The sequence below is a fragment of the Notothenia coriiceps genome, unplaced genomic scaffold (genome assembly GCF_000735185.1).
Source record: "Notothenia coriiceps isolate Sejong01 unplaced genomic scaffold, NC01 NC01_scaffold00011792, whole genome shotgun sequence".
Taxonomy (NCBI): Eukaryota; Metazoa; Chordata; class Actinopteri; order Perciformes; family Nototheniidae; genus Notothenia; species Notothenia coriiceps.
This window is the reverse complement of record NW_011344493.1, coordinates 112009-126871: the sequence shown is the minus strand read 5'-3', so window position 1 is coordinate 126871 and position 14863 is coordinate 112009. Positions and strand designations below refer to the sequence as shown.

Genomic DNA, 14863 nt, shown 5'->3' with positions numbered 1-14863 from the left:
TCCTTCAACACTTCCTTGCTAATCAGCGTACTGTATCACCAATCAGTTACAGCCATCTTTAACCACACAGATGCCAGACCATGGGAATTGATACATTTAATCCTTTCACTTTTATAAAGGGGGTTTAAGCATGGCCATCGTCTGAGGGGTCGGGCGGTTGTTGCAAGTGTGTTTCTGTTCAACCCCCATGACTGAATCTATTTTCTGAGGCACCTATGACACTCATCTGGACCACAACAATGCCCCCTTTCTCCTTTCCGCCTCACGCTTGGCTGGCTTCTCTGAATACAACCCAGGGCCAAATAATCCATACCCCTGAACCCCCACACAGCACTCACATACGTAGAAACACACATGAATACACATGTTGGCACTTAAATGGTCACATGTGTTTTGTCTCACTGGAAATGTAAGTCTCACTTCTTGTAGGATCTACCAACACACTCCTAAAACTCTTAGCTTAAAGTGGACCTATTATGCTATATTGGGAACCTATATTTTAGGGCCATACCTATCCAAAACATGTCTGTGAAGTTTTTTGCTTAAAATACCAAACAGATCACCCATTGTAGCCATGGCTCATACTGCTCATACACCTCTTTTGAAGCCCTGTTAGAGAAACGCGGATTTTGGGTCCTTAGCTTAAAAAAAAAAAAAGAGGAGGAGGAGGCAGAGCTAATGCCTGATCATAATTCTACCGGAGATAAAGTTAAATTCTGCTGTGATAAAACGCCATCCTGTTCTAAACCACATCAAGGATTATTTGCCTTTTCTCTTGCGGGTTTATCACAAGGTGAGTTCCTTTTTTTATTTCCTGCTTTTTAAACACATGCGCTCTACAGCAGTGTTTCTCAAACTTTTTCATACCAAGGACCACTTAACCAATAAAAAAATGAAAATGGTACAAACAAGTGGCAACATGTGTGATGAATGTGTTGCGCTGGGCTATATCATGCAATTGAAAGTGAAACTTAAGCTCGCTCCATTGCGGAGATATTCCCACGAGAGGGCGGAAAACTTAAATTTATTTATTTATTTCAAATGTGAAATTTTACCAATATACTCACGGACCACTAGGGGGCACTCACGGACCACCAGTGGTTCGCGGACCACACTTTGAGAAGCACTACTCTACAGTACAGGTTAGCTCTGAGTGTTAGCGAGGCTTGCTAATGTAAACAAAGACGAGATAACCCAAAACACGTCAGGCATTGTTTCTGATGGCAACTTTCTGTGGGTCCGCCGCCGATATTACGTCATATCTGCAGCAAATCTGCATCCGCTCGTTGTACCCCCATTTTTAAAAGATTTGGGTGCGGAGGAAAAGAGAAAGGGTTTTATTTTCTGACGCTGTGTGACTTCCCTGACACACCGGGGACACATATTTATGTATAAAAGACCTCAAAAACTGCATTTTGCATGATAGGTCCCCTTTAAGTAAACACCTACACATGATCAACTTGTATTCACTCAGAGCACTAAATAAAACAGGCACACTATACATGCTGGAACACTTGAACATACACAAGAGAGCAAATCAGAATCAGAAAATTCAGAAATACAACACTGCCCTCATGTGGAGTGATTGAAGAAATACTTTTATTTTAATTCCTCTTCAATATAAATTAAAAAGAAATATCAAAACAGTGTCCACTCTTGGGTTTATCAGTCTTATTTTGATCAAAGTTGATCCACATTTGGATATACAACTCTTTAAACTGAGGACAGGAAATCAATCTAACTCTAAATAATGTGAACAATTGTCCACTGTATTAAACTGTACACAGATACTTCCTATGGGTTTTCTCTTAACTTAACCTTTCACTTGGAACAGTTATGCTATTATTATGCATAATACTGAGTTGTGTTTGAATTACAACACAAACCCTTTTATTTCATATCATTTCTTACAATCCATTTGGCTTGAATACATACAACACAAAAGTATTACAAACTATAGCCCATTCATTCACAGGCACCCAGTGTACAAGGACTATAAGTGCAGCTGTAAAACAAACTTTAAACTTACAAGACAAAAAATAAGGACATCATTGAGAGAGTAAACAATGATATTTTCCAGGTTTTTATTATATATTTAAAAAAAGAAAAACATAAGAAAAATAATATCATGGGATAAAAAGTGAATAATTGAATGTTTAGATATGCCTTTGAATGGAGTAGTTATACAGATGTTGCCTGTTACCACACTCATACGTCTAGTTTCTGTGTGAATAGCTGATAAGCAGCTATCAGTGTCCGGTCTAAAATAGAAACATCACAACGTCGTCACAGTGGGTGAATATGGTTACTTTGAGATGGGCTGAGCCGCTTTGTTCTGGACACGATCCACGCCTCACATTATCTGATCTTCAGCCTGCGTGTTGAAACATAGCGGATGCTCACAGAGAATAACCACAGGAACAAGTAAGAGTTTATGTTCTAACTTTAACCTATTGGCAATTACATTGGCTAAAAATACATTGTTCAATAGTGGGTCTGCACTGTTCGTTAATCAAAAAATGTGCAATCTTTTCTTTATTTTGCTCTGTTGATTTTGTGTTATGAATAACTGAGACAGTCTTGTTGATAACAATTTTTTTTTGTTGCTATTTTAATGTATTATTTTTTTTTTTATTGTCAAGCTGAAGCTTTGATGCAAATATCCAAGAGATCAGAGATTCCTTTCCATATTTCTTCAGTATTAAAGGCTATTGATTTTCTATTTTGTACATACATTAAAAGACAAATATAAGCTCCTCTGCTTTGCAAGATGTCTTTGCATTGATCTAAAGTTCTACAAAACAGCAGTATTCTTGTTCTTGTCCTGTATTTTAACACTTTGCTGTTTGCTCTGGGTTATATATTTGGAGTGCTTTATTTAATATGATTGTTGCATCTAATTTGTTGTATTGTCCCCGAGTGTTTTTATGGTTAATGATGCAAAATTATATTTCTTTACAGCCTTCGATACAGCTTATGTTAAAACTGCTGTATTTACCTCTCAGTAGGAGTGTAGTGCTCCCCTCTCTTTGGCCCCCCCGCAGCCAGTTGGCTGGCTTTGATAAGAGACTGAAGGCGATGAGGTAACCATTCGACTGCTTATCTTCACAGCCATTTAAAGGGCTGGTGCTTCTCGGGGTTATTTATCTTGTCTTTAAACACGTGGATTTTCGCCATCGCATTATCAATTCACTGTTTAATTCTCTGTAGTGACTGAAAAGTTTGAATATGTTGTTCGATATGAAATAATCAAACAAACACTTTTACAGTCACATTTTCTTGAACATCAGTACGCTTTCCTCGAATTTAGTCAGAAGAACCGAAGTAACTTTAAGGCACCCTTGGCATATCTAATTCAAGTAACTGAAAACATTTATTCCAAACACTTGCATGTTATAGGGCTTGATTGTTGGTGAATTTACACACTTTGACTAATTAGCACTTAGTACACTGTGATTTAACTAAATGTAAAACTTAATTAACACAATCCACATATGTGCTTAGCTCCTACATTGGCTAGACCACTTTATTTTTAACTGCAGTCAGTTGCAAAAAAGACAGATAAAACACACACAGACATGCTTGCAAACACACACACTCACACATTTCTGTCAGGAAATACTACTTATCTTCTTCTGAGTGCGGCATCATTTACCAAAATGTGCCATCAGGGGGCGACATCTCACAATCTTCTTTCTCACATCCATGCCACATCGAGAGTTCAGAGTAAATATGTGAAAATAACCATTGTCTGCAGTACATTATTAACTTTAACATAGTGGACCTTTTTATAAACCGAGGCTTTGATAGATGACGTGTATACACAGCAGGACTGTGGATATATATTTTTCACTATAGGTTAGTGATATATCTGTTTCATTGCTGCTGCTGTGCTTTGCATCATCTTTGTGTCTCCCTGTCTGACAGCAACTAATTGTAATGTAATACTCAAACCATTCACAAGAGTTTGGCCAAAACATACAGTGAGTTGTTCATTTTTGGAGAAAAACATGAGGGGAAGGGATACAGAAAGACATTAAGGTGACACAGAATTGAAAAAAGCCCACAAATAATTTCACCATAATCTGTCTCCTCAGACATGGCAGTGAGCAGGCTGTGAGGAGGGGAAACCTCGTAATCTGTCCCGCCTGCCGCTCACTGCAGCCAGCAGTGAAGGGTGATGCTCAGGATAGCTTCCCTAATAGGGTTACATGATAGCACATGTCAGTGAAAGGGCACCTGGATAGACGAACATCTAAACACACTCTACACCACAAGAGTAGTCAGGGGTGCATTTTTCACCCCCGTGCTAGGAGTTAAAGGTCCCCTATTATACTATTTTTCATCAATATAGTTCTCAGTTATATACAAAACATGTCTCTGAAGTATTTGGCTCGAAATACCCAACAGATCATGCATTGTAGCATCCCATAATCCCCTCTGTTTCAGCCCTGTTTCAAAAGTGCTGATTCTGTGTGTGTTACTTTAGATGAAAATAAGGAGGAGATTCCGGTGATAAGGTGGGCGGGTGTTACCTTGGTTGGTTATTGGTTAACACAAGCCAAAAAAACATGATGGCATCACAAAGTGGCCAACATCTGATCAGCTCATTTTCAGACAGGATTTTATATAAATGGATCAGGACAAAAAGAGAGTGAATCTTTTTTCCTGAAACTTTCAGAATCTCTTTCCACAGAGGGGACAAATGTTTATGTATGACATGAAAAAGTGGATTTTGAACCATAGCTGACCTTTAAAGTCATTACAGCTGAGAGAGTTGACTAGAAATTGTACATTGCCTATAGCTTAAGGATTCCCTTTTCTCCCAGATATCACTGAAGTCCTGTTTGAGTATCTGGTGCCTGAGAGGATGGAGCCAGAGGCAGAGCGGGAGTCTGAGTCTGAGGCCTGGGTTCCAGACAACAGCCAGGCCGGGCCTTCCTCTCCGGACTCCTCTGGGATCGAGGGAACCGTCGACCGGCTGCAGGAGATGATGAGCGGCATGGAGACGCTGCTGACAGACATGGAGGGGTTACGGAGCGACTGCAGCCAGCAGAATGCCGAGCTGATAAGTGCAGCGCTGGACCTGAGGACGCAGCAGGAAGAGATAAAGGAGGGTTACTCTGAGTTGTCCAGGGAGATGCAGGAGCTCCTCGACACAGTGCAAGGCTTTTTGGGCACCAAGTGTGACCAACCCTCAGAGAAGGAAGAATTAGCTGAGCAGCAGAGAGAGCCCAAAGAGACGGAGAGTGACTGACAGACTTTAAAGTTGCTAATTTAGGAGATGCAACTGCGATGTGTCAGGTTGTGAATCTGGATGCATGAGACAAAATCTGGGTGGCATGCGTTTGGAAGTTGTGTGAGAAGCTGAGTTTTTTTAAAAAGATCGATTTTTAAATTACATTTTACGACGTTTTGTTGAGCAAATTGTTCTTTTAGGTCTATATCTGAAAATCTGTCCACTGAAAAAGAGTTTCTAATATGCATGATTCGTTTTCAGTTCAGTAAATATATCACTGTGCATACAACTTAAAAAACAACAACCATAAAACGGAATAAATACCTCTCTGTCGTGTACTCTTAATAAAACATCATGAGTTTAACAAGGCTACAATTTGTTGCATAGCTTACTTTCTAGATTGCCACGTGCCACTGACTTTAACACAAGCGATGACAAGATCATAATCCTGCGCTGCATTTGAACACATGATTTATATGCCTCCTACTGTCATCTGTATTTCTGCTACCACCCAGAAACAAACACACACACTTCACAGCTATCATTTTCCAGCACCAAGGTACTTTATGTTGACAGATATGATTTAAGTATGTTACTCTCTTCAGCCTGGATGGCTCCTCCAGCTTCTTCTTTGATGAATTTCTGACACAGGAATGCTTCTCTTCTTTTGGTACATCTTCCATATTCTCTCCCCATCCAAGCTCCACTGTAGTTTCGTGCTAAAATAAACCTAAATGTGATGTTTACTTCCCACCAGCACCCCTGCTGCTACCCACTGGTCTGTATTTAGTGGTCAGGGGATGTGTGAAGGGAACAATCGGTGGCCAGCAACCTGAAAAGAAATCAAGGACCTTCAAGGTCCCTCCACCTTAAATTTCATTTTAGTGGGTTCTTATGTCATGTACACAGGTTATGCAACCACTTAATTATGTGTACCAAAATATTCTCTTCCTCTTCTGTGTTGGAACAAACTTAATGCAAATGTTACGCAAACGCCCATATTTGTTTTCGAAATGTCTCAAAGTAAAACATGTGACTGGTATTGAAAATACTTGATATAAATATCATCATGAGTAGACCCACAGCCTGAGGGTCTTAAGAAGAAATTATAGCTTATGTTAAATGTTAAAAAAAGAAGTACCAATCTTTTTTTGAGGGATTCTGTTTACGTGTGGCTGAAACCTGACACTATATAGGCTGAGGGGTTGGTGAGCAGAGAGGGTGAGGAGAAGCAGTGCAGCCGTGCCTACCTTCATCACTACTGAGGTGTTCATCTCTCTGCTGCTCACAACCAGCCGGAGTCACTTCAAGAAGGTAAGACATGATTTGATGGCATTCACGGTTTCATTTATCCAGGTTTAAACCTTTTGCACATTCATGTCTAAGATATTAGCAAAGAAATCTCTAGAGACATCAAGAAATGTAGCTTTCATCTCGTATGGAATTATCATTTATATTGAGTATTACAATTTAAGGTGTTTTCAGTGGTGGCATGTAACAAAGTTCATTACGTTTTGTATGTATGAGTCTTTTCCTTCCATGCCATTTTAAATTTCTGCTCTTCCACATATTGGAAGAGTAGGGACATATTGTATTTTCTACCCTACAGTGAATTCATCTGACAACTTTAGAAGTGGGTATTTTTACACACAAAACATATGATGCTTTAAAACAGGATGTTTTGTTATAAATTGAAATACCCAACATTTTCTTTAAATACAGCTTGAATGTTAACTCAATTAATAATTATTTGTAAAAAATTGATTGGAAACTGTTTTCTATAATCTATTGACATTCTTTATGTGAAAACATGAAATGGTTCCAGCTGCGTTCTTAAAAAAAAAAGAACAAGCATTGTGACAACAATTATACAATTATATATTAACATAATAGTATAGTTAATTTTCCTGATTATACTGATTATAGAACTGTAACTTCGTACACTTTGGTATGAGAAAAATATCTGAATACTACTCCACCATTGTTTTTCTTCTCATTGCTATTCTCACCAACAGTTCGGCAGAAGTTTCTAGTGAAAATGAATATTGTACAAGTCCTGGGTCTCCTACAGCTGCTGGCTGTACCTGCTTTCACTGTAAGTCTCAGTATTAACAATATCTATAATATCGTTCCAATTGCATGTCCGTAACAAGTGATTTAATACAGATATAAATAGCAAAGAACACTTTGTACAGTACGTCCAACATCTCAACAGGCAAAGGCACACTATGTTATTTCTGACACATGTGGTGTTTATGTGCCACAAAGAGAGTTTATGCAAAGTGTTGGGGATGGTTTGTGGCTAAATGTTCCAGTTTCTATTTCAGTGTCTCCAGGATGCTCATAATGTGTGTTAGTGGTTGGTGGAGTGGGATATGGTGATGTGTGAGAGCATGTATGTGTTCCAGAGGCTGGAGGAGTGACTAGTATTTTTCTTTTTTCAGCTGATAACGCCAAGCCATGACTACTGGGAAGAGTTTACAGCCTACGGGCCCTGCAGCCGCACCTGTGGCACAGGCGTGGCAATGAGAACCAGGAAATGTGTCACCTCCAGGTTAGAAATAGGGTGACACGATGGAACATATACTGTACTAAAGATTTTACAATACTTAAAAGTAGGACAGTAATTATTTGTTTGAAATCCTCTTTTTTTCCAGTTACTACTATATTCTATATAAATGATCATAATCATATTATTGAAGTGCACCTGATCTGCATGACCAATAAAGCCAAATACATTTAACAATAAAGAGAGTTATCTGGCTTTTATGTTATTAATATTATTTTTCTTTTCTCTTATAGGACTGATGGAGGGCATAACTGCCTAGGATCCTCTAAGTCCTTCCAAACCTGCAACACACAGGTAATTTGAGGCCTCTTTATTAATGAGATCCACCCACAACCTTTATTAATGTATCCTAAAACATGCCAATAATCCAACATTGTGTCACAACAGGCATGTGCAGCTGGAACCAGGGACTACAGGCAGGAGCAGTGCTCCCAGTTTGACAGAACGGACTTTCAGAGCAAACACCATACATGGGTGCCTTTTTATGGATGTATGTAAAAGACCTATTATGTACTGTACATTTTCTTAAGTGTTTATGATTTATTATGAGATGTATTTAACATTATTGGATTACCAGAGGTGTTGGTGTTGACTAAGTCCTCACTGACACCCTGGCAAACGATCTAAAAGTTAGTGTTGCTGTTTGATGTATTTACCGATCTATTATTTGTTCTGTAGCGGCCAATCCATGTGAGCTGAGCTGTGTTCCAAGAGGGCAGAACTTCTTCTACAGACACAGACCATCAGTGGTTGATGGGACACCGTGCTATGTGGGCCGCACTGATATCTGTGTGGATGGAGTCTGCAGGGTGGGAACAATAATTAGATCCATAATGCAATGACAGACTTTCAGTGCTTCATAATGTACTGTTTATCTATAGAATATCATTGCCTATTCTCCTAAATAAGTAGCTTTTATTTGCGTTTACAAGCACAGTGGTGTAATGAAAGAAATGTGTCTTTTCAGGTTCTGGTCCATGGAGAGTTTATGGGCTTGGATGAAGACACTAATTCTGTTCACTCTGCTAACATCATTGCTACTCGCCCAAGGGAGACACTTACATACCACTACAAAACTGGTGTCTATGGCCAGTGCTCTGCCTCTTGCAATGGAGGCATGCAGTACCGCAGTGTGGAGTGCTGGGTTCAGGACACAGTAAACCCCCGTGTGGTGGAGGAGTCTCACTGCATCAACCAGCGCCTGCAGAGGCCACAGAGCCAGCAGGCCTGCAACATGCATCCCTGTGCCGAGTACAGCGTCTCCAGCTTCAGCGTGGTGTGTACCTCACAGAGAACTTTATAGTTATATATATAACAGACAGGCAATGGCATGTTGTTGCTCGCAATTAAATGAAAATAAGTTAAAGCATTAATGAGAATAGAAAGATAGAATCCAATACTTACACCGTACAGAATGTAAAGCAAAGTGGCTAAGAGTACCATTTCATTATCACTTTTCCTATGTTTTTGCACAGTCCAAGGGTGGAAAGACACATCGATATCTTTGTCATTGGAAACATTGAGATTTAAGTTAAATGTGATACCAATTTAAAATAATTGTATATGATATAGAGCCGATCAACTGTCTTGATTATAGTCTCATATATTGTAATTTTCCTGAGGTTAGTCAAGTCAGGTCACTGTTATTTGTAACCCAAACAATATCACAAATCACACATGTCTCAGGGGACTTACATTCTATAGCATACACCACCATTTGTCCTTTTTGACCATAGATCCAGAATAAGTTAAACTTACCACCATCAAGGGATATATTTGTATATGGAAAAACCCTTAGGAAAATGAAAATACAAGGACAATAAAGACAATCCTGGAAACAAAATGATATGCACCATGATTTATTTGGTAATGATGGTTTGCTGTGGGACTGACATTTTAAACTATCTTGTCATATATGATGCTCAGTGCTCGGTGACTTGTGGGGAAGGCCAGCAGAGGAGGGAGGTGTTCTGCGTGGGTCCGGGAGGTGAACGCCTGGCTGACCACGCCTGCAACGGACTGACAAGATCCTCTTCTGTCCAGGCCTGTCGTAGACCCGCCTGTTACACACACATCACCTGGCATGTGACCGACTACAGCCTGGTAGGTAACATGCAGAGTGTTGTGGACTGGGAAGGAACCTTTGCCTCTCCCCACATTATTCACCCTCTCCTCTCCTGTCTCTGCAGTGCACCATGAGCTGTGGTGGTGGTGTGAGGGAGAGGAGAGTGAGCTGTTTTGATACAGATTTGAACCCCTACCCAGAGGCCCGGTGTGGAACAGCTAGCAGACCCGTCTCTGTGGAAACATGCAACTCACAGCCATGCCACGCAGCACAAAGTGAGCCAAATCTGAACCAGTCAAACTCTTTTGGTTTTATTGTCTTTGCATGTTTGTATACTAATGTACCTTATCTTTAGTGGTCCCAAGTGTGCAGGATCCAAGGGCACATGAAACCACCACAAGAGGATTTGTGCCCCATGTTCCAGAAGACCCTTCAGGTATGTACAGCATGTACAGCATGTTTTATTAAAATGTTATTCTCTTTCTACGCATTTAAAATGAAATTATTTTTGAATGTGTAGATTAAGCAGTGGTTAAGAAAATGTGGTAATACATATTTTATATGACACACGACAAGTTATTTAAGCACAGGCATGACTTGATTATTTTCAAGTCAATTCCTCCTCAGGCTGTAAAGAAATGTTGCCCTTATGTTGTCATTTTTAAAAGTCAAACTTACATCACTTTTGACAATTTCTTTAATGGGTTTTTAACACAACCCCTGGGCTGAGTTATGCAATCATGTACAGCAATATAATCACATAGATGGCATATCAGCCCATCCCTTCCTCCACCACCAACCACTCACCCCCAATTACCACATCCGAGCCACACACTCTACATGTATATAGTCTAAAAACATATTCAGCTGAACATAACTACTACTAAATAAAATCCCAACCCTTCAAAAAGACACATATAAACACATATTTACAGGTCTCTGGCATGTACAGTATGCTTGTTTGACCATGTCTGCATCTGTGTTTACTTGTGATAGCTTCCAGGCCACAAACAAACAGTGTCTACCCTCCTGTGACTGGTCCTCAATGCGCACAGTCACACTATGGCTGCTGTCCTGACGGTCATACCTCCGCCGCGGGGCCCAGGAATGAGGGCTGCTCCCTAAATGACTGTATTCACACCAGGTAACACTGCTCCCTTAACCCATTAAATCACATACATCTGTTAATAAATAGCATATTATGTAAAATCGAAGACCTTCTAACAATCTCTTTTCTGCAGATTTGGCTGTTGTTTGGATGGAGTGACTCAAGCTCAAGGATTTGCAAGGGCTGGATGTCCTGAATACCGGACAGCTGTGGTAAGAATAACATCTGTTTCTCATTATGATTCAATAAACAGGATACTGAGGTTACTCAAAATGTATTTATTCTTTATGGAATGTGCCATATATATATATATATATATATGTATATATATGTATATAAGTATAGGGTATTTTTGGCTCTTGCAAAGCTTTAGTATATAAGTATAGGGTATTTTTGGCTCTCTGCAAGCTTTGGCAAGTCTGAGAAAATAATCATAAGGATGTTTGTGGTAATAGGTTGTCTTTTTACCACAAAAGCCTGGGTATTCCCCAGTTTCTTTTTAAAGATTGACCCATTTTACCAACTAAATTGTTTATGAACATCCTCTAACTAAAACCTGCTACATATATATATATATATGTTCTAGCTATGTACTGGCTATACAGGACAATTGACCATCTTTCTTTTGTCTTTCTTTTTTTGTCTTTCTTTTTTTCTAAGCAACACACACCACCTCCTACTGCCCCTCCAGCCAGTGGCAATGTGTGCTCCATGCCTCGCGATGAAGGCTCCTGCGACAGATGGGCGGTGCGCTTCTTCTTTGACTCTGGCACTGGCAAATGTACTGAGTTTTGGTATGGAAGCTGCCAGGGCAATGCCAATAACTTTATGTCCCTGGCAGCATGCCAGAGAGAGTGTGGTGGTGTAGTGAGGAGGGATCCCCCAACTACACCTCGCAGAGGGACCCCAAGGAGAGGATCCCCCAGCGGGGCATAACCATCCACACAATGAATACCTCATAATCAGTACTGTCAACACAGCATTTATTTTAACATCAGACTTTGGATTATAAATGATTTAGATCACATTATAACTGACACAATCCCAGCTCAGGGTTCTGATTTTGTTTGCAGTTTGTTTTGGTATTTTGTTTGTGATGTTCAAAATATTCACTTTCACACATATATTTTGCCTTTTAGATCATATACAATTCAATGATGTCAATGTGATAACCCAAGATAAATCATTAACCAAATCAATAAATGTTGAAATATCCGGTAATAAAACCCGAGTGTGGTCTATTTTTGCAATGTTTCCAAGACTACTGTTTTATTTTATTCCTCAATTTTTTGTTTTTTACAAAACAAAATACAGTGGTGTAATATAAAATTCTACATTTACTGAGTTAGTAAAATATGGTTTATTTACTTTTACTATCGATTCCTATTTTCTAAATTATGTATGGCCTAGATTTCAGGAGCAAACATTGTGGCTTCCTAGTTGTGTTGGCAAGTTAGAGTTTAAAAACATGTGTCAATGTTAGCATAAAATATTATCAGCCAGATTTTGATTAGGAAAAAAGGTTAATACTGTCTCACCACAGAACAAAAATTATGTTTAGAAAATACTGATGACTGATGATGACCAGACTTTTACTTTGAAACATATTTCTTTTATTTTGAAGGGACCTAACTTTACAACCGGAAATAAACGCATTTCATTTCCTCTGAGTATTTTTCTGCAAACAGCTGGCTACATTCATCGCACGGGGAATTGAAAAGCAATAAACACCGAGTTATTTTTGTCAGTTTTTCTTTCCTAACAATCAGACAGTGTCTGCAGTCAGCATAACCATGGTAAGAGTGTTTGGTTTTACGTTTTGATATGTTAAAACGCACGCAGTATCAGCTATATTAGCTCCTGTTAATCCATCACAGCTAAAGCTAAGCTAACAAGCTACGATGCTAATATTTCTCTGTCAATGGTGTCTTTTCCAGTTTCTTCGTTTGCTATGAACATCTCAAGATAAAATGTAATAATTAACTCCTCTTTATTTGACTTCTTAATGTGGAATCAGTTACTTATGTGGGACCTATTGTAAAATAGTAATACGTTAAAGCCACAGTAAGTCATTTGATTAAAAATAATGTGCATTTATCTCGTGTGATTCCTGGAGAAATGTACTCTAAATGCTTGGTTTTTCACAGTAACAGATACAACTGGGAATTAATGTGATGTGATTTAACGTAATGTTATTGTATTAATTTGTGTATTTAATATTATAAATCATCTTTACAGTCGCACACAATTTTGCTTGTTCAACCAACCAAGAGACCAGAGGGCCGCACATATGCTGACTATGAGTCAGTGAATGAATGTATGGAGGGTAAGTCTTCTTCAGCTGTTTTTTAAATATTTATCTTAACCCATACTCTGGAACTAGCGACATTACATTTTTGTTTAAACAACATTCCTCACCCTTGTAATAATTATTAATTTGAACATATATCAGCATCAGAAACATATTTATTGCCAAGTAGGATAACGCATACTAGGAATTGTCCCTAGTGTATATTACATAAACAGAGTCAAAGAAGATAAGTTACCAACAAATAAAACCAGAATAACATTAAAATATAGAGCAATATTTACATGAAATATAGATATACCAAAAAAATATCTACAGAATAATATGACTAAATACTCGTAAAAAATATGTGCAATTTTGGTTGGAAAGGTGGAAAGCTGTGCAGATATTAGATGTATTTGATATTATTTAGTGCTATCTGTGCCATTTAAGCTAAGGTGTCCACGGGTGCTTTGAAAGGCGCCTCTAAATAGAATGAATTATTATTGATATTTTGATGTTTATTAAACATAAATAGTTTTGTTATTATTCAGCATGTCCTGCACCCTTCTTCCAGGTGTTTGCAAAATGTATGAAGAGCATCTTAAGAGGATGAATCCAAACAGTCCCTCCATAACATACGACATAAGTCAGTTGTTTGACTTCATTGACGACTTGGCAGACCTGAGCTGTCTGGTGTAAGTATGATCTGCCTATCCATTCGAATGAAAATCAACCTTGCATGAAATGTGTTGGTCACTACCATTGAAAGTATAATTTGCTTTGCATACAGATACAGAGCGGACACTCAAACATACCAACCATACAACAAAGACTGGATCAAGGAGAAGATATATGTCCTGCTGCGGCGTCAGGCTCAGCAGGCAGCAAAGTGAACGCATCAGTAAGGAGTTGTCCTGCTAAACACTTGGAAGGAGTTTATGCTGCACTATTTTTCTACAGTGTCTTGAAGATCTGTGTATAAGGACAACATTGTCAGTTTGACAAAGGGAAGGGTTTACATACTACACCATACATTGGGAAAGGAAAGGGTTTGAGAACTGGGGACATTTCCAAAATGTGGGGCTTTATATAGAAAGGGAGTCGCGCTCTGCCGCCTACGTATGTTTGTTATTAGTTACACTAAGGTCTTGGTGGGGAGAATGTCTGCCACGACTAACTTATTGATGGAGTGTGATCTGTGCTGGGAGAAATGTTCCTGGACTAGATAAAAACTGTTTTTTTGGTTTTAGTAGTGTTTTTGTTTCCCTAGAAGTGGTTACATTTTCTTATACATTTACTGAGCAGTTGGATTTTGACATTCTTTTCACTGTGAATGCCGGTAATTTAATTTTTAAATAAAATAAATAATCTGCATAACTGACTCCAGAATATTTACTTTACATATCAGTCTATGATTTCTGTCACTGTATCCTACCATCATGGGGGAGATGTTTTTTTTGTTGTAAACATGTTGATTTATAATAACGCAGTTTGAGTTAAACAACAGTTACCTAAACAAAAATATTGTTTTCTTACTGGTCTCCACTCTCTACTATACAACAGATATCACAATGAAGAAGAAACATTTCCTG

The 14863-nt window shown here is 38.7% G+C and overlaps 2 protein-coding genes across 4 annotated transcripts; both read left to right on the top strand.

The window, feature by feature from the left end:
• Window positions 1-2262: 2262 nt before the first annotated feature.
• Window positions 2263-12235, top strand: paplnb (papilin b, proteoglycan-like sulfated glycoprotein). Of its 3 annotated transcripts, none has more exons than XM_010772917.1 (14): window positions 2263-2424; window positions 2962-3083; window positions 4830-7334; window positions 7684-7793; window positions 8042-8102; window positions 8196-8298; window positions 8487-8617; window positions 8776-9084; window positions 9735-9911; window positions 9998-10148; window positions 10229-10309; window positions 10870-11017; window positions 11115-11193; window positions 11642-12235. In XM_010772917.1, the coding sequence occupies exons 3-14, from the start codon at window positions 7278-7280 to the stop codon at window positions 11915-11917; spliced, it is 1683 nt and encodes a 560-aa protein (XP_010771219.1). In that variant the 5' UTR covers window positions 2263-2424; window positions 2962-3083; window positions 4830-7277; the 3' UTR covers window positions 11918-12235. The 3 variants fall into 3 exon arrangements, with proteins under 3 accessions (XP_010771219.1, XP_010771217.1, XP_010771218.1); XM_010772916.1 differs by lacking the exon at window positions 2962-3083 and having other exon boundaries at window positions 2274-2424; window positions 4830-6553; window positions 7255-7334; XM_010772915.1 differs by lacking the exon at window positions 2962-3083 and having other exon boundaries at window positions 2269-2424.
• A 384-nt stretch (window positions 12236-12619) lies between these two features.
• On the top strand, window positions 12620-14806 carry erh (ERH mRNA splicing and mitosis factor). Its single transcript, XM_010772919.1, has 4 exons — window positions 12620-12777; window positions 13220-13307; window positions 13846-13966; window positions 14062-14806. Exons 1-4 carry the CDS (start codon window positions 12775-12777, stop codon window positions 14162-14164), a joined length of 315 nt encoding a protein of 104 aa, XP_010771221.1. The 5' UTR covers window positions 12620-12774; the 3' UTR covers window positions 14165-14806.
• The last annotated feature ends 57 nt before the right edge of the window (window positions 14807-14863 follow it).

Coding starts and splice junctions, on each gene's coding strand:
- paplnb (XM_010772917.1), top strand. CDS start 7,278: ATGAATATTGTACAAGTCCTGGGTCTCCTACAGCTGCTGGCTGTACCT. Junction 10,149..10,228: donor GCCATGCCACGCAGCACAAA/GTGAGCCAAATC, acceptor CCTTATCTTTAG/TGGTCCCAAGTGTGCAGGAT. Junction 11,018..11,114: donor AATGACTGTATTCACACCAG/GTAACACTGCTC, acceptor TCTTTTCTGCAG/ATTTGGCTGTTGTTTGGATG.
- erh (XM_010772919.1), top strand. Junction 13,308..13,845: donor AGTGAATGAATGTATGGAGG/GTAAGTCTTCTT, acceptor CCCTTCTTCCAG/GTGTTTGCAAAATGTATGAA. Junction 13,967..14,061: donor GCAGACCTGAGCTGTCTGGT/GTAAGTATGATC, acceptor CTTTGCATACAG/ATACAGAGCGGACACTCAAA.